Source organism: Narcine bancroftii, chromosome 5 (genome assembly GCF_036971445.1).
Source record: "Narcine bancroftii isolate sNarBan1 chromosome 5, sNarBan1.hap1, whole genome shotgun sequence".
NCBI lineage: Eukaryota > Metazoa > Chordata > Chondrichthyes > Torpediniformes > Narcinidae > Narcine > Narcine bancroftii.
Genome location: NC_091473.1, coordinates 165,061,186 through 165,080,521, shown reverse-complemented (window position 1 = coordinate 165,080,521; position 19,336 = coordinate 165,061,186). Strand labels below are relative to the sequence as shown.

The 19,336-nt window shown below is 37.7% G+C and overlaps 1 protein-coding gene across 5 annotated transcripts in view; it reads right to left on the bottom strand.

The window, feature by feature from the left end:
* cfap20dc (CFAP20 domain containing) overlaps window positions 1–19,336 on the bottom strand; it is a 345,044-nt gene that overhangs the window by 69,677 nt on the left and 256,031 nt on the right. For all 5 annotated transcript variants that reach the window (XR_011357997.1, XM_069939547.1, XM_069939544.1 and 2 more), the window contains one exon: window positions 16,440–16,528. Coding sequence is in view for 4 of the 5 variants with exons in the window: in XM_069939547.1 (XP_069795648.1) it covers window positions 16,440–16,528 (89 nt within the window). In the remaining variant the exon portion in view is untranslated. The remainder of the gene's footprint in view (window positions 1–16,439; window positions 16,529–19,336) is intronic.

The following is a 19,336-nucleotide window of genomic DNA, read 5'->3' as shown; positions in this document are numbered from 1 at the left end:
TGTTGTGTCCAGACCATCTGCAGATCACCTTGGAAGATGGTCATAAGAAATTTTTGAAATCGGTGGATGAAGCTCGCAAAGGTTTGGCTGACTCCGTCTCAACTTCAAGTGTAATATAAACAAATAGTCTGTGTCTGAATTGTTCTCCTCTTGAAAAGGTTTGTTTTGGTTGGGGTGTGGCGACCCATGACTTTTCTATGACAAACTAGCCCCACTTGTTATGCGCGGTCAGCGGGGTAGTTGCAGTGAAGATGGCAGCACGCACCTTCTCTTCCACCCCAGAGTGGAAGTTGGTGTGCGCATTTGCATCACCATGACGCAAGCAGCGGGGCGAGCACACAGTCCGACTGCCGGCTTTTAAGCAAGCACACAAAGTTTAAAAAAACACTCTGCTGTGAAACTTGAGCCAACAGCCTGTGTCTCCAGTCTGTTCACCCCCTCTCACTCAGCACACTACAGGGGGAGGATTGACTGCTCTTTTCTAGTGTTAATTAAAGGATTAACTAACTTAATAATTATGTGGTTTTTTATTTTGTGCATTTAGTTTATTTTGTTTTTCTTTGATGTTAAAGATTTAAATAGATTCCATTAATCTTACGTCTATTTTGATTATTCATATATTAATACCGCAAATGATATACTGTATGTAGTTTATTATTTGACCATTGGAAAGTAGGTTTGTACAGCAAGTTTATTACAGTAAATGACCGTGGAAAAATGTGGTCAACATTGAAATAATGTTTACGCACTTAATCTATTTTAGGTTTGGAAAATTTTATAGTGATCAAATATAAGTTTTAGTGTTCATGTTACTGAGCTTGGAAAGTTAACTGTGGACTTTTGTAGTACAAGGAACCTTTTTTTTTAATTAATAATGATTTGATATTATTCTGAAGATTTAAGGTTTAAATTTTTTGATGATATGAATGCATCTGCATATGTTTTTTTTCATTTTAGGTGATAATGGGAACAGGACATGTTTTTACTGCGCATGTGCATATATTGTCTTTCCTTATAGTTAACTTTGTATTTTTCACTTTGGTTAAAGTTCCTTTCCATAGAATTCTTTGTTTGGGAAAAATTATTAATGTTTTTAATATAAGGAGCTATATTAAGATTTACAGTAGAAGTGTGAGGGTTAAAATTTATTTTTTTGAACTGGCTGTTTTGCAAACTTCAGAGTTGGAAAAATTGGGTGGGGGGTTTTAGTTTTTCTTTCTTGGATTTGTAAGGTTATATTTGTTTTATGGCTTACATATTTTGTGTTACAGCGTGGTTTCAAGGTGTGTACTTCTGAATCTAATTATGATAGTATTTCAATATCAAATTTTCTGGTCCGCCTTAATTTGCCTACACTTTCTCAGGATAAAAATATGAGACTGGAGGTACCCATTTCTCAAGAGGAAATAATTTTTGCAATTTTCTCTCTGATAAATCTCCAGGACCAGATGGATACCCTGTGAAACCCTTTTTGCAATTGCTTGCATCTTCAAGCATCTTTTAATGAAGCTTGTATTTCACTTATTTTGAAAAAAAGGGAAAGATTAATTTGAATGTGTTTCTTATAGAGCTATTTCTTTACTTAATGTAGAGATGAATATTTTCTCTAAAAACTTGGCCCATAGACTGGAGAATATTAATTATTTCTGAAGATCAAACTGGTTTTATTAAAAAAATACTCATTTTAATATACACTGTTTATTGAATGTTTGATATTTACCTCCCATTCCTGCCCCTGAATGTTTCTCTCTTTGGATGCAGAGAAGGCTTTTGATTGGATGCAATGGGGTTATCTATTTGCCACTTTGGAAAATTTTAATTTTGGAACATTTTATTAAATAGATTAAATTATTATATTTATGTCCTACTGCCTCAATTTTTACTAATTTACAGCAATCAAAACTTTTTAATCATCAACGAGGTAATCATTAAGGTTGTCCTTTTTGACTTGGTATTACAACCTCTAACAGTTGCTTTTCATGAAAGTAGAGATTTTATATGAACGACATTAAACACAATGTTTCCTTATGTGCAGATGATCTTTTGCTTTTTGTATTTAATCCAGATGTTTCTTTATTAAGCACATTAGCTTTGTTTTCTCATATTAATCAGTTTTCTGGGTACAAGTTGAATCTGTATAAAAGTGAACTTTTACCTTTAAATGGTTCTATATCAAGGTATTCTAATTTTCCTTTTAAGATTGTGAAGGATCAATTTACCTATCTCAGAATTACAATTACTAGGAGTTATAAACATCTTTTTAAGGAATTTTAAAAACTTTATTTAATCAGGTCAAATTACTGCTATCGAGATAGACATCTTTATCTATTTCTATCATTGGTCATATCAATTATATTAGAATGAACATTTTACCTACATTTTTGTATCTTCCAATCTATACAAATTTTTATTCCCAACTCCTTTTCAATTATATCTTCCTACATATAACAAGGAAAACACCTCCGCTTAAATAAAATGAGTCTTCTAAAACCTAAATTGGCATTTCCTAATTTAAGATTTTATTATTGGATGGTCAATATACGCAATTTGCTTTTTTTGCTACATTTCTATAATCTACTCAACCGCCCTCCATGGGTAGAAATGGAACTGAATTTTACTAAAAGTACTTCCATGTTGGCAATTTTATGTGGTGGAAAGAAAAAGGTTGAGAACCATTGCTTTACTTCATTGATAGCCAGACATACAATTTTGATTAAATGGAAAGACAATACTCCACCTACACGTGCACAATGGTTAAGTTATGTTTAAGTTTATACAAATTAGATGTCCCATGAAATATTAACTTTCAAAAGACATTGGGCTCATTTATGGACTATTATCATAACCTAAAGAATTAGGGTGGTTTTGAAGCTTTGGTGCTGTGCTGTCCATCTCCAGGTTGTTGTCACTTGATTCCTAGGTGTTAGCTTTTAACCTTGCTTAGTGGTAGGAATTTTGAATTATAAGGTTTTTTAAAAAAAATTCTTATCTTCTGAATTGTACATTACAATATTTAACTGTACTGTCCAATTTTGCATAATAGAAACATCATTAAAAATATTTTAAAAAGAAAGAAAGAGACTGGGGGAAGTACATGGGAGGAAATTAAGTGGATTTGTTCAGATGCATGGGATCTGCAGGTCATGGAACCTTGAGCAAAGAAGGTGGTGGTAGGAGGATCAAGCATTATTAAAACCAATCTGCATGATGGAGTATATTTGGACTTCATAAGAGTGAAAATGTAAATTAAGTCTTGTTTTGAAATGACTGTCCAAGACCCTCCAGGCCTTCCACATGCACTATAATTTTGCCCCATTACTATGTAGAAATAGAAAAGTACAACACGGGAACAGGCCCATTGGCCTGAGTGTCTGTGACAAACATTCAATAAGCCTCTTAAATGTTCCTGACATCCACCGCTTTGCGCAAAACAGTTGCCAAAATCTCCACCCCCTCATCTCAAATGCATGTCATCTAATATGTGCCTCCAAAGAGCTAATCACAATACAGTTCCTCCTCCTCAAATCACTCATTTAGCGGCTCACTGGACTCCCTTTTTAAATGTTCCAGCCACTAAACTTGCTCTTCCTCCTCAAACGATTGTTGTATTAAAACGTATGAGCACATATCTGTGATTAGGTTTACATGATCATTCACTTGTCTGGTCCTTAAAAAAATCATAGTTCTATGGAAGAGAATAACTAAGCCATAGTTCTTTGATTTCTTGACTTGTTGTTGGGCTTACATTTCAAAAAACTATTGTTAAAAAAAAATGTGATATTAATACTGACAGGGATGATTTATTGACATTCAAATTGAGGAGCAAATCGATTCTGAAGGACCCACACTATGTCTGTCAATACTTGTCACCACTTGGAATAAAGAAAAGATTTTGATTGAGAGGCTGCTGCATTCAGAAATTGACCTCTTGAAGCGTCCCTGTAGAGAATGTTGCTAATACACATAAAAGCCTCAACAGAATTAGAATTAGCAGACATTTTTTGAAAGAATGTAAAAATGAAATATCCAATTTTATTGGGATGGAATGCTGCCAGCAGCAATCTGTCCATGCAAGATGACATTGGCAGAGCTATGTCAGTGAACAAGCTGCCTCTGCTTGCTATGTAGATCGGTCAATGTCATGTTACTGTAGATAGTGGACCCTGAACACAATGTCTTGCCCATAATGCTGTCATGAAGGGAGGACAAAACAAGTTTTACTCACAATATAGCTGAAAAAAAAACATAACCAGCTAAATCATGACCCCAAAGTAAGGAATGTAAGAAATGGAAGCAGATGTAGGCAATTTAACCTCTCACATCTGGTCCGCCATTCAAATAAGATTATAGGTCATTTTTTTTTGACACCTGAAAAATTAAAAAAATATGGTTTTAATGAATCAGATTTGTGTTTTAGATGTGGTGATACGGTTGGAACTTTTTTTCATGCTGTTTGGTCATGTATACAATCTTTTTGGAAGAAAATTCAATCGTTTTTAGAATATCTGTATAAGATTAAAATAGTTTTAGATAACATAACATAACAATTACAGCACGGAAACAGGCCATTAGGCCCTTCTAGTCCGCACCGAACCAAACACCCCTTTCTAGTCCCACCTCCCTGCACAATGCCCATAACCCTCCATCTTCTTCTCATCCATATACCTGTCCAACCTTTTCTTAAATAATACAATTGACTCCGCCGCCACTATTGCTCCCGGAAGATCATTCCACACGGCTACCACTCTCTGAGTAAAGAAGTTCCCCCTCATGTTACCTCTAAACCTCTGCCCCCTAAATTCTTAACTCATGTCCTCTTGTTTTAATCTTTCCTCCTCTTAACTGAAATAGTCTATCCACATCCACTCTGTCTATCCCTTTCATAATCTTAAATACTTCTATCAAATCCCCTCTCAACCTTCTACGCTCCAAAGAATAAATACCTAATCTGTCCAATCTCTCCCTATACTCTAGATGCTTAAACCCAGGTAACATTCTGGTAAACCTTCTCTGCACTCTCTCCACTCTGTTTATATCCTTCCTATAATTAGGCGACCAGAACTGCACACAGAACTCCAAATTAGGCCGCACCAACGTCTTATACAATCTCAACATCACCTCCCAACTCCTATATTCCTTGCAATAATTGATAAAGGCCAGCATACTAAAAGCCTTCTTCACCACCCTATTCACGTGAGTTTCTACCTTCAGGGAATGATGTACCGTCACTCCTAAATCTTTCTGCTCTTCTGTATTCCTCAATGCTCTCCCATTTACCACGTATGTCCTATTCTGATTCTTCTTACCAAAATGAAGCACCTCACACTTATCAGCATTAAATTCCATCTGCCATTTTTCAGCCCACTTTTCTAAGCAACCCAAATCCCTCTGCAATCCTTGAAACCCCTTCTTCATTATCCACTATTCCACCTATCTTAGTATCGTCTGCATATTTATTAATCCAATTCACCACCCCATCATCTAGATCATTAATGTATATAACGAACAACAATGGGCCCAATACAGATCCTTGAGGCACACCACTGGTCACCGGCCTCCAACCTGACAGACTACCACTACCACTCTCTGGCCTCTCCCTTTCAGCCAATGTTCAATCCATTTGACTATCTTAAAATTTATACCTAAAGACTGCACCTTCCTAACTAACCTTCCGTATGGTACCTTATCGAAGGCCTTACTGAAGTCCATATAGACAACATCCACTGTGCTACCCTCATCCACATTCCTAGTCACCTCTTCAAAAAATTCAATCAGATTGGTCAAACATGACCTTCCTCCCACAAATCCATGTTGAGTGCTCCTGATCAGACCCTGTCTATCCAGATGTTTATAAGTACTATCTCTAAGAATTTTCTCCATTAATTTACCTACCACAGACGTCAAACTTACAGGCCGATAGTTGCCAGGCTTCCTCCTTGAACCTTTTTTAAATAACGGAACCACATGCGCAATGCGCCAATCCTCCGGCACTATCCCCATATCTAATGGCATTTGGAAAATTACCGCCAGAGCCTCTGCTATTTCCTCCTCCACTTCTCTCAATGTCCTGGGGAAGATCCCGTCTGGTCCCGGAGACTTATCCACCTTTATATTCTTCAAAAGCCTTAAAACTACACCTTTTGTAATCTCTATATTCCCCATATTTACCCAATTTGCTTTTTTTATCTCACATCTCCCAATATCCTTCTCCTTAGTGAATACCGAAGAAAAGAAACTGTTCAATATCTCCCCCATTTCTCTAGGCTCCACACACAGTTTTCCGCTCTGATTTTCTAAGGGACCAATTTTGTCTCTAGCTTTCCTCTTACCATTAACATATTTGTAGAACTCTTTTGGATTAGTTTTCACCCTGCTTGCCATAGTTTTCTCGTACCTTCTTTTAGCTTTCCTAATTCCTCTCTTAAGTTTCCTCTTACATTCAATGTATCTTTCAAACATCTCCTTAACTCCATGCTTCTTATATCTAATGTACGCCTCCCTTTTTCTTCAAACCAAGTTTCCAATATTCCTTGAAAATCACGGCTCTCTCAAACCTTTTGCCCCTCCTTTTAACCTAACAGGAACATAAAGCTTTTGCACTCTCAAAATCTGATCTTTAAAAGTCTTCTATCTCTCTACTACATCCTGCCCATAAAACAAATTGTCCCAATGCACACCCTGCAAGTCCTTTCGCATCTCCTCAAATCTAGCTTTTCCCCAATCAAAAACCTCAATCCTTGGCCCTGATTTCTCTCTTTCCATAATGACATTGAAGCTGATGGCATTATGATCACTGGACCCGAAGTGCTCGCTAACACTAACCTCCTTCACTTGACCCATCCCATTTGCCAACAGTAGATCTAACACTGCTCCTTCTCTGGTCGGCACCTCTACATATTGTTGTAAAAAACTATCTTGCACACATTTCACAAACTCTAACCCATCCAGTCCTTTCACAGAATGTGTTTCCCAATCTATATGTGGAAAATTAAAATTTCCCATAATTACAACCCTGTGCTTATCACAAATATCTACTATCTCCCTACAGATTTGCTCCTCTAGGTCTCGGTACCCTCCGGGTGGTCTATAATACACCCCTACAAGTGTAACCTCTCCTTTCCTACTCCTCAGTTCCACCCAAATAGCCTCCGTGGATGTGCCCTCTAATCTATCCTTCCTAGGCACCGCTGTAATATTTTCCCTGACAAGCAATGCAACCCCACCTCCTCTTGCCCCTCCGACTCTATCACACCTAAAACAACGAAACCCAGGGATATTCAGTTGCCAATCACATCCCTCCTGCAACCATGTCTCACTAATCGCTACCACATCATACTTCCAAGTATCAATCCACACCTTCAGCTCATCCACCTTTTTTACAATACTCCTGGCATTAAAATATATGAATTTCAGAGATTTCCCAGTTTTTAATCCCTTTCCCTCATCTTTAATAACAACATTATTTACTTTTCCTGCCAATTGCCCTTCATCTTCTTCCAGAGCATTTCCCTTCTCTATCACCTGCCCATCCATATTCAAATACTTTCTACAAACAGTATTTTTATTGGGTAGTTTGCAACCTCTGAAAGGTTTGGGATTAGATAAGTTTCAGCTTGCTTTTGTATATTTAGCTTTATCCGTAGCGAAAAAATGTATTGCTAGTATGTTGAAAGATACAAACATGATTGATATTAATAGATGGCATAATGAGATGAAATATTGTTTAATAATGGGGAAAATTATGTATGTTTCACATGATAATTATAATTTTTTTATTAATAAATTGAATATCTACATTTCAATTTATATTGATTAGATTTTTAATATGTATATTTAACTTTTTTTTAATATTCTTTTTTTTTTAATGGCTCTCCTTAGGAGAGTTGGCTGAAGGGGGGAGTTCTTTTCTTTTTTTTATATATATATATATAAAAAGTTCATGTTCATGTTTAATTGCTGTATAAGTCATATATTATTTGTTTTTTGAACGAATAAAGTTTTTTAAAAAAAGGTCATTTTGTTTAAACCAGAACACAACCTTCCAAAACTGTCTCCATTTTCTTTTTAACATCCTGATAATCTAACAATGCTTGCTTTGAACATACACATCAACTAATGTTCCTCAGCCCTCTCGAGTGGAGAATTTAAAAGAATTACAAAAAAAAAGAAGTTTTCCTATCTTGGTCTGACCCCAAGTGTGCGACCCCAGTTCTGGACATCACAACCTCAGGAAATATCATTCCTTGACCTACTCCATCACAACAATGAGAATTTTGCATATTTCAATGAAACTGCCTTGCATTTAGTACAGACCAGTACGCTTCATCTCAAAGAAGAAAAGTTCCCTACTTGGAATCAATCTGTTAAAGCTACAGATCACTTCCTACTTCACAAATACATTCTTCCTTAGAGAGGAAGATCAGACTGTACATGATATTTCAGGTGCCGCTTCAACAGATATTTTCAGTAAGATTTCTTCAATCTTGTACCTGAGTTTATTTGTCTTAAAAACTAGCATACTACAGTTAGCATTTATCTTCTTAATTGCTTGTTTTGTTTGCATGTTAGTGTTCAGCGATTGACGTACAAAAATCCGATAAACACCAACACTTCAATCTCACATCTTTTAAAAAATAAGTCAGTTTTAGATTAGTTCCACATGATTTTCTTGCCTTTTACCTTTTAATTAGTTCATTTACATTCCCTGAAGCCTCTCTGTATCATCTTCACAACTCACACTTTCAGCAGATTTGTGTCATCCACAAATGTGGTTTATATTATACCTGGTTCCCTATTCATATCATTGACACAAATTGTAAACAGCTGGGACCCCAACACTAATCCTAGCTACAGCTTTTAAATTACATTCTCCCTACCCAAAAGGAGCTGTTCATTCTGATGGTTTTCTGCTTATAAAGAAAATTTACCTCAACAACCTCTCCTTGAAGAACAATTTTAGAGTCCAAACCTACCGCATCTATTGGTTTCCCTCATCAATTCTGGATGTTATAACTTCAAAAATAACAGATTTGTCAAACATAATTCCATTTTGAATTTGCTCCATCTATTTTTTTTTATGTGGCCTGTTACATTTCTTTGATATTAGATTACAGCATTTTCCCTTCATTTTTGGTCAACCAGTTTCTCTTTTTTACCATTTGTTATTTTATCTCTCTTTCCTTTACTAAATAGTGGAATTATATTTGCAATCTTTCCAGAATCCTCAGAAATGTTATAATTTGACAAACAATGCATCTACTATTTCTCTGTTAACTCTTTCAAAATCTGAAGATACAATGACATCAGGTCCTGGAAATTTATTGATTTTCAGACTCAATCATTTCTCTTTTCTTTTCAAAATATTTCATTGAGTTTAACATATAAGCATAAATACAGTATTGACAATTACATAATAATTCACAAAAAAGCCAATGAAAAAAAGTAGATAAAATTACATCAATAATTGCTGATACTTCAAAAACATTTAATTGAAATTATCTGTGCAAGCATGTTAAACCCATTTGTTGAAATAATGTATAAAATAATGGGAAAAAAAACCTAAAAATAAATCTAATCTATCCTCTCCTAATCAAGGTTAATTATGAATTAATTTTAAAAATCTATAATGTAGAACCACTGATAACCCTTGGAGAACAGATGATGAACCACAGGAACATGCAATAATTGTTAATTCTTCCAATTATAAAAATAGTTTGAAGAATTTTCCCCACAACTTCATAAATTGCAACTTTCTATCTTTAATATTATATCTATTTTTCTCTAAACTTAAATTGGACATGTTGTCATATAACCACTGTATATGAGTATGGGATGAATCATCTTTCCATTTCAGTAAAATTGCTCGCCTGGTTATTAATGTGCTAAAAGCTAAAACTTTTTTCTTGAAATGCCGATACAAGTTTATCTGAATCACGAGGAAAATCAAACAAAGCAATTAACAGGCATGTTCCAAATTAATCTTAAGAATCATTGATAAAGTTGATAAAATTTGGGCACTCCCAAAACAGATGGATCGAAGCTTCAAAAAAGTTACAGTATTCACATAACAGATTAATATCTGCATAAAAACGAGATAATTTGTCATTAATCATTAATCAAGCTGAGAGTAGAGACCAGTCTTTATCTGAACTTGTCAAGTTCAAATTTCATTTCCAATCACTCTTGAACCCAGCCATGGGAACTAGATTTAAATCCAATAAATTATTATAAATACATGGTGTTAATCCACCATGAAAATAAAACCATAAATTAAAAAAACAGATCAAGAATATTTGTGTTGGAAATTCACGGAAAATCCAAAAACCTTGTTCAGTCTCAGCTTTCAGATTTTCCATGAATTTCAATTATTTCTCTATACTTTTTATTATGATTATTTCTTCTCACCCCTCATTCATTAATTGAAATAAATGTAAATTAATGTAGCATTTCTCCAGTAAATAAATGCTCTTGCTGTTTCTTGTACCAAAGGACCAGTGAGCACTGTTTCTGACTTACCATACTTTTAAGTATAAAACACACGTTATATGCGTTTCTTCTTTGGCTTGGCTTCGCGGACGAAGATTTATGGAGGGGTAATGTCCACGTCTGCTGCAGGCTTGTTGGTGACTGACAAGTCGAATGTGGGACAGGCAGGCACAGTTGCAGCGGTTGCAAGGGAAAATTGGTTGGTTGGGGTTGGGTGTTGGGTTTTTCCTCCTTTGTCTTTTGTCAGTGAGGTGGGCTCTGCGGTCTTCTTCAAAGGAGGTTGCTGCCCGCCGAACTGTGAGGCGCCAAGATGCACGGTTGGAGGCGAGCTCAGCCCACTGGCGGTGGTCAATGTGGCAGGCACCAAGAGATTTCTTTAAGCAGTCCTTGTACCTCTTCTTTGGTGCACATCTGTCTCGGTGGCCAGTGGAGAGCTCGCCATAGAACACGATCTTGGGAAGGTGATGGTCCTCCATTCTGGAGACATGACCCACCCAGTGCAGTTGGGTCTTCAGCAGCATGGATTCGATGCTTGCGGACTCTGCCAGCTCGAGTACTTCGATGTCGGTGATGAAGTCATTCCAATGAATGTTGAGGATGAAGCGGAGACAGCGCTGATGGAAGCGTTCTAGGAGCCGTAGGTGATGCCGGTAGAGGACCCATGATTCTAAGCCGAACAGGAGCGTGGGTATGACAACGGCTCTGTACATGCTGATCTTTGTGTGTTTCTTCAGGTGGTTGTTTTTCCAGACTCTTTTGCCCGAGCACCGAACACAGGCCGCCGTTGCTAGGCAAACCCCGGCAGCCTGCACAGTCCGACCATTGGCAGCCGAGTCCCGGGCCGGGAGCGGTCAATGAGAACTGTTTAGTGTATCTCAGAGTTTAATACACACCTCAAAAAACCAATAGTTTACACACTAACAACTGTGAACTTCATTGCAGAGTTCTCTCCAGTCTTAAAAAAAAATTTCTACTAGAACTTTTCTTTCTGATCCTCAACCAATGCTGCATCCCCTTTACTCGGCCGCGGCAGGAGTAAACGCACGCAGGCCGATTCCAGGGTGTACCACTCTATAACTGGGGACAGCGGTCGTAGATCTCCAGAAATGGTTCGACCTAAAAGGGGAGGCAGGCCTCTTCAGCCCGGTTAAGCAACCTGCATAGGAGAAGGTCACTCCGATATAAAACCTACGACCCAAGGACCTCGTTGCCACGTTGCAGCTTGCTTGGCCACGGCACACGAACCATGGGTGTAAAGGGTGGGGCCAGTACTGCGCACACTGCACTCCACCTAAAAGCTCCTTTGCACAGGCCTGAGGACAGGCCACATCCTCCCCCTCAAAAGATGCGTTTTTCACAAACCAGGTAACCCACTGCATGTTATATTCATGGTATGCAAGAATATTTTTACATGTTGAAACATCGAGCACAATTTATAGCGAGCAGGGGAACACAATAGCGGCAATGAAAGAACACACAATTTATAGCAAGTGTGAGAAGTAATAGCGGCAATGAAAGAACATGCACAATTTAAAGTGAGCATTGGAATTGGGTACATAGGAAATAGGAAAATTCACAATTTTAATCTTGAGAATATCTTTTTGGCCTGAGTGCGAAGGTATTCCAAGAAACAGGATATTCTGGCTAAAGCACTGCACCTTATCATTGTTAATTGTCCAGACCTGTCCCCTGAGAGAGGAAATTAACAAGATAAGGTTCATTTTAAAAAGAAAGGCTTTTTAAATCATGACAGAATTAACTCTGAAGCCTGTTTTCGATCTATTCAATTGATTCCTCTCCAAAGCTTATTTATGTGTTGCAGGAGGATACCATCTATATAATGGACAATTGTCACCTCTGGGGATAGCTGAATGGGTGTAAATCACGGGAGATTAACTGTGGTAGTTAATGGGACTATGCAATGCGTTTTGTCTCATGCCCTAAGTAAATGCAAATTGTGCTTGTGTCGGAATGTAGAATACTACACCCATGCGGTATCTGCTTGTGCGCGCTAAACAAAAATATTTTTACTCAATTTATGATTTTATGCGCGTGCGTGCATGCGTGTGTGCGCGCATTATATGAGTGAAAATACAGTTCTCATTTGCATGGGAATCCTGAAATTGTTGCTACTTATGCGAGGAATGTTCTCAGTTTAGTTCAGAACTGTTGTTATTTTCTAATGCTGAATCCAATGGTGTATTTGGATTGTTAAATACCTGTCATTATAAATAATGTCACATAGTTAAATCACCACATTACTTGATGAATAGAAACATAGAAAAATCTACAGCACAATATAGGCCCTTTGGCCCACAATGTCGTGCTGAACATGTCCTTATCTTAGAAATTACTCGGCTTACTCATAGACCTCTATTTTTCTCAGCTCCAAAACTCTGTTAAAATATCCCATCGTATCCTCCTCCGTCACCATTGTCGGCAGCCACCACTCTCTGCGTAAAAAAACTTACACCTGGCATATCCTCTGAACCTACTCTCCAGCACCTTAAACCGTGTCCTCATGTGGCAACCATTTCAGCCCTGGGAAAAAGCCTCTGACTATCCACATGATCAATGCCTCTCATCATCTTAAACACCTCTATCAGGTCACCTCTTATCCTCTGTCGGTCCAAGGAGAAAAGGCCAAGTTCACTCAACCTTTTATCATAAAGCATGCTCTCTAATCTAGGCCACATCCTTGTAAATCTCCTCTGCATCCTTTATATGCCTTACTGTATCTAGTGCTCTCTTTGAGGCCTTCCCGACATTGGACAGACTGGGGGCAGATTGGGAAATCGCTTCGCTGAGCCCCTTCGCTTCATCTGCACCAGTGACAGAGGCCTACCAGGAGCCAATCAATTCAGTTCAGTATGACACTCCCATGCTCACATGTCTATCTATGGCTTTATGTACTGTCCTACCAAGACCTCTCGCAAATTGGAGGAAGAACACTTGATTTTCCATCTGGGCTTTCTCCAGCCATGTGGCATTAACATTAACTTTTCCAGTTTCTGCTAACCTGCTCTCCTCTTCCCACTCCTCCCTTCCTTCCCCTTTCCAGTTCTCCTCCATTCCTTCCCTTTCCCTTAGCCATTCCTTGTCCTTTTGATCACTGCTGTCTTCTCCCTCCCTTCTCCACCTATCACCTCCTGCCTTTGTGATCACCCTTCCCCCTCCCCACTCTTTTGTTCAGATGCCTGCTGACATTTTTCAATACCTTGATGAAGGGATCAGGCTCAAATTGTCAGTTATGTATTTTTACCTCTGCTATATAAAGGACACTACTTGACCTGCTGAGTTTCTCCAGATTTGTATTTTTACTTCAACCAAAGTGCCTTCAGATTTTCGTGTTTTAAGACGATCTTGATAATCTAGATCCCAAACATCGTATTGAGGAGTGGCAGTTGCATGCGTGTGATTTCTGCTAACATGACGCGGCTGTTACAAACCAGAGAAGGCAGAACTTGATCAAGTGGCAAAAGCGATCAAGATTTTGTAAGACGAATAATTAATACTCATGAAAGTTGGGTGCCTGTGAAGGAGCTTGTTAGCATGTATAAGCAAACAGATACCGAGGGTGGTTTCAAGCGCAACATATCATGCTTTCTCCTCAATCTATCCCAATTCATCCACTCTCCAGTTTATACTCAATATTTACTATCCCTGTATCTCTTTGTTATATAATTCACCCTCATCTTGCTTTCGAACTTCCTCCCATCCTCTCTCTGATATCTCCATCTGCTAGCTCTTAACACTGAGTTTCATCCTTGGGAACTCTTGTACCCAGTTCCAGCTGCCCACCAGTCCATGCTTCCAACCCATCCATTTTCCCAGATGCAAACACTGACCACAAATCTAAATAAACACCTGTCCTCACTGCAAGACATAAACCCTGAGCACAGACTCAAATGGACATCTGTCCTCATTCACAGATGAAAACCCTGAGCACAGACTCGAATACACACATATATCCAGGCTCAAGTCACAAACTCTGAGCACTCTCCTGGAAGCACAACTGTCCAAGCTCACAGCTGCAGCCCCTGATCACACAGCAAACTCTCCACACTCAACGATGGATACCCCGATCACACACGCCAAATGTCCACTCTCACAGCCAGGCTCTCAATGCTGGCGTTCTCACTAGCAAGTTAAACAGCGAAGGCAGAAGCAGGTCTGGCTCTGAGTGACAGCCATTTTCTAGATCATCAAATCAATTAATATGCATAATTAGCTGACTGCAATATTTCCTCAAATCATATAGATGGTCTTAAATGCATTGTGAGCGGTATCTTAAATGTGCATAATTCAGTAGTTACCTGACATAAACTGTATGTATACATTATGAGAGTGTAAAATAAATACACTGATTCATCCTGTGCTTATTAAATAGCCTCAAAATGCAAAATTTGCAGGTAGTTTTAATCAAAATCGATTCTAATATTTAGCTTAACTGGCATTTTAACCATCGCTACAGCTGGATATAACAGCAGGTGGAAAACTTGGAGCTGCAGTAATTACCATAAACTTTACAAAAGCATCACCACAAGCATGTAATGAGGTTAGTCAACACAGAATGATTCTAGAAACAGAGATCAAGGTTCCAAGCATATTATACCTTGCCAGTTCTTCACTATTTAGATGTACTGAATGTGCACTTACAGAGATTTCTCAAGATAATGTCAAGAAGAGAATACGAAAGAAACATCTGCAAAAAGATAGGCATTTTTTTCCACATGCAAACCAACATTATGATTATTATTAATCTGATCTATAAATACCAGCTCCTCATGCATGCCAAAATTTAAAGATGCTTTATTCCTCAGAATAATTTTGAAAAATTAGCAACTTTCAATTTTTAATAAAACTGTCATTTTTTTGTGATATTAACAATAGTGTTGATGTCAACTGCAGATTGAGAATCACTCTTCAGATAGTGTGCAAGTTGGCTGAGCAATAACAACTTGCACTTGGTGGATCATGGTGTGATAAAGCCCGCCTTTAACTGATGATGTGACCACATCACATATGGATTAAGAGCAGGAGTAGGTCATTCAGCCCTTTGAGCATAATGCAGTGTCGAAGCCACACACCAAAGATAAGACGATATTTTTCGTGCATTTTGCAGACAAGTTATAGAAAGAAAACTTGATGAATGCAAAACATGTATCCAATCTTAAATGTTATTTTAAATTTAGACATACAGCACTGTGACAGGACAATTCGGCTCTATAAGTCCGTGCCGCCCAATTTGCACCTCATTAACCTACACCTCAGTACGTGTTTTAAAGAGTGGAAGTAAATCCAAGGCCCTGGAGAAAACACGCAGACATGGGGAGAATGTACAAACTCCTTACAGACAGCGTTGGATTCAAACCCCAGTCCAGTCCCAATCGCTGGCGCTGTAAAGGCGTTGTGCTCGTCACCCATGAAGTTGACAGTGAAACGAAATGAAATTCCTCAATGGTAAAATTCCTCAAAAGTGAGGGCAGATGTGGGAAAAAAAAACACATCAGTTCCACCACCAAATTGACACTTTAACTCTGAATCTCTCTCCACAGATGTTGTCCAATTTACTGAATACTTCAGCATGGGCTGTTTATTATTTTAGATTTCAAACATCTGCCGCAGTTTGCTTTACAATGTGAACAAATAATTAATAAAAAAAGAGGAATTTGAAGAGAGCAATTTAGCAACTGAGAAAGATTTCATTACATGGCTGAAATTGCAACATCATGACATCAGAAATGCATTGAACAAACCTAACATTAGTCATTTTTCTCAGCAACAAATTTCCCAATTGTGAAATGAATGTAGAATACTAACAGAATCAGAAATACATTTTGGTAGCAGTGCAGGAATAATTGACACATCAGTATGAATATAGCAGCACATTAAGATGAAGCTTTGATTATACTAATGAAAACTTGAAAAGTACAGTCATTATCTGGGCTTACCGTGGATTTGAAAGAAGAAGTGGATTCATTTTGTTCTGAGACAGAGTCAAAAGCATTTCATTCTGGTAGTGATGGCCTTGATTGACAGGCTGTAAAAAAAAAAAGGAGCATTTGGAAGGTAATGACATGAAAAGATTAATTTAAACAGATACTTCTTTTAATCAAGCAAGGAAAGTCTGGAGCCAAGTCCTCCTGAAGGACATGAAATATAAAAGAATATAAAATTCTAGCCTTTGAGTAAGAAAGAAATTAGTTTATTCAATTTCTAATTGCACAACCTCTCTGGCGACTAGAAGTGGGAACTCATTATCTTCAAAATAAAATTACTTACTGGAGTTGCTTCACAAGTATTTAAAGCAATAACATTCTGCACTAGTTTATTTGCAGCAAATAAAAATGTTACCAATTAAAATATAAAAATAAGTGAACAAAGGTATAAACGTACAACTATCCATCCCAAAGCTCACCTTGTTTTCTTTTGAAAAGAATCTTAGCTGAGGACATGATACTCAAAATCATTCTCCTCAGAAAACGAGAATCAAGAGCTTTGTCCATTGTCCTGCTAAATCATAATCAAACACCACTCAGGGAAGCACTTGTTTAACATATTTATTTGTAAACTAATAATCCAATATAAACATTGTGATTGCGAGAGATGGGGAAACACTCACCTTACCTTAACTCATCAAAAATTTCCCAACAATAAACTGTTACTTGTCAGGTTTGAACTGAACTGAAGTGAGGTCTTGTCGGGGGTCACTGGAGGCAAAGTCATGGACACTCAGTGACTCTGAAGGGATTCCCTTTTGCTTCTCTTTCTCTGCCTGTAAGGGGCAACTTAATGGTGAATCTAAAGGCAATTTCATGTAATGTCTGGTGCATTGTGGATGCAGCATCTGCTACCAGTGCAGCAAATCGCAGATGGATTTATCACGATACTTTCCCAAATTTATAATTTCCACCAGATAGGACGAGAGCAGCACAAATTGGAAAGCAATCACTTCAAAGTCCAGCTCCAAATCACACAATAAATTCACGAGCATTTTTCATTGTCAATGGGCCAGAATACAGTCCTGGAATTACCTGTCTGAGACAATTGTGAGAGTACAGATAGCTGGAAATTAAGAAGAAAATAAATGAAAATACATTGCCAATGAAGTCCACAGTACAAGAGACAGTTTTGTAAAACCTATCTCCATATCTCGGACCCCAACAACAAAAGGGCCACCATATATTGTATTTCCTTGAATAATGTAGGCATGATTAAAAGTTAAACCATGAAAGAACATCTCAAATTTAGCAAAAACTTCAATAATATTAACTATAACATAATATCCATGATCTCATCAGTATCAATGTTAAATATTTCAAGTCAATTAGTGCTCTAAAGGCATTTTTTGATCAATCCTGTTTGGATGAAAATCAAAAATATTTAATACATCAATGAAACTTGCTACAAAATAGAATCTGGTGGACCGTCCATGGTTAAATCACAAATTTAATATTTTTATGAAAATCTGCAGTTACTTTAGAATAGACATGTAGCTCATCTGCACACATCTAAAGTCTTAACTTGCCCCAAGGTGGAGCTGCAACTGCATTCTTATGCTTAGTTCAGAATGCAGTTAAAATGATATTATTGAATCTTTCCGAAATCTTAAATTTCTGATCATGCATGAAATGACTGGTCTGATAAACCACAAATTGTATGACTGGCCATTACAAAAGCTCTATTCTTCATGCAGAAGCTAGTAAGTGACATTTATTCTGTAATTCACTATTACAAATATATCTGAAAGCAAAGTGAGGTCACCTTGTTGAAATCAAAATATTTGCTTTGCCATTGATAGCAGAGTACATCATTAAAATATCAGATGCTTGCATTTAAATAAATTAAAGTTTCTTTTTTCTACTATACTAGCTATGCACCTGAACAAACACAAAACTCAATTTTACTTACTGACATTCCTGTATATGAATGCATTCCCGTAATATTACTGCACTTAAAAGACTGATGTACAGTACATAGACATGTTCATTGGAATGAACAATAGAACAAGCTTCCTTTTTTCTTATCAGTCTGTGTTACTTTAGTGCCATTTATTGCAATACTGGAAAAGTAGGATGACCGTATCGACTGAATTTTGTGCATTTTCAAACTTACAAACAAAACTTTTGGAGAGAACTCAACAGTGGCTTATGAGCTTCAGTGCAAGGCTGAGGTCCCTGGGATAGCTATATCTGAGGGTAACGTCACATCATTCAAGAGGATGAACCCTTGCAAGGCATCAGGCCCTCATGGTGGACTTGGCAGAGTACTGAAAATCTGTGCCAATCAACTAACCGTCATGTTCACAGACATTTTCAATCTATCATTACTGCAGTTGGAGGTTCCCACCTGCTTCAAAAGGGCATCAATCATCCTGGTGCCCAAGAAGAGTAGTGAACTGCCTTAATGACTATCGCCCAATAGCACAAATTTCTACTGTGATGAACTGTTTTGAGAGGTTGGTCATGGTAAGAATTATCACATACCTAAGTAAAGAACTGGATCCACTGCAATTTGCCTACCATCACTTCTACAACTAGATCCTTGACTTCTTCATCGGAAGACCACAGTCAGTATAAATTTGAAACAATGCCTCCTCCTCACTGAAAATTAACACAGGCACCTCAATGAAGTGCACTTAGCCCACTGCTTTGTTCATTCCACACACAAGACTGTATGGTCAGGCACAATTAAAATGCTATCTGAAAATTTGCTGACGACATCACAGTTGTCAGCAGAATCATAGATGGCAATGAGGAAGAGTATAAGAGGGAGGTAGATAAACAAGTTGAGTGGTGACACAACAACAATCACCAAAACATTAGCAAAACCAAGGAGATGATTATGG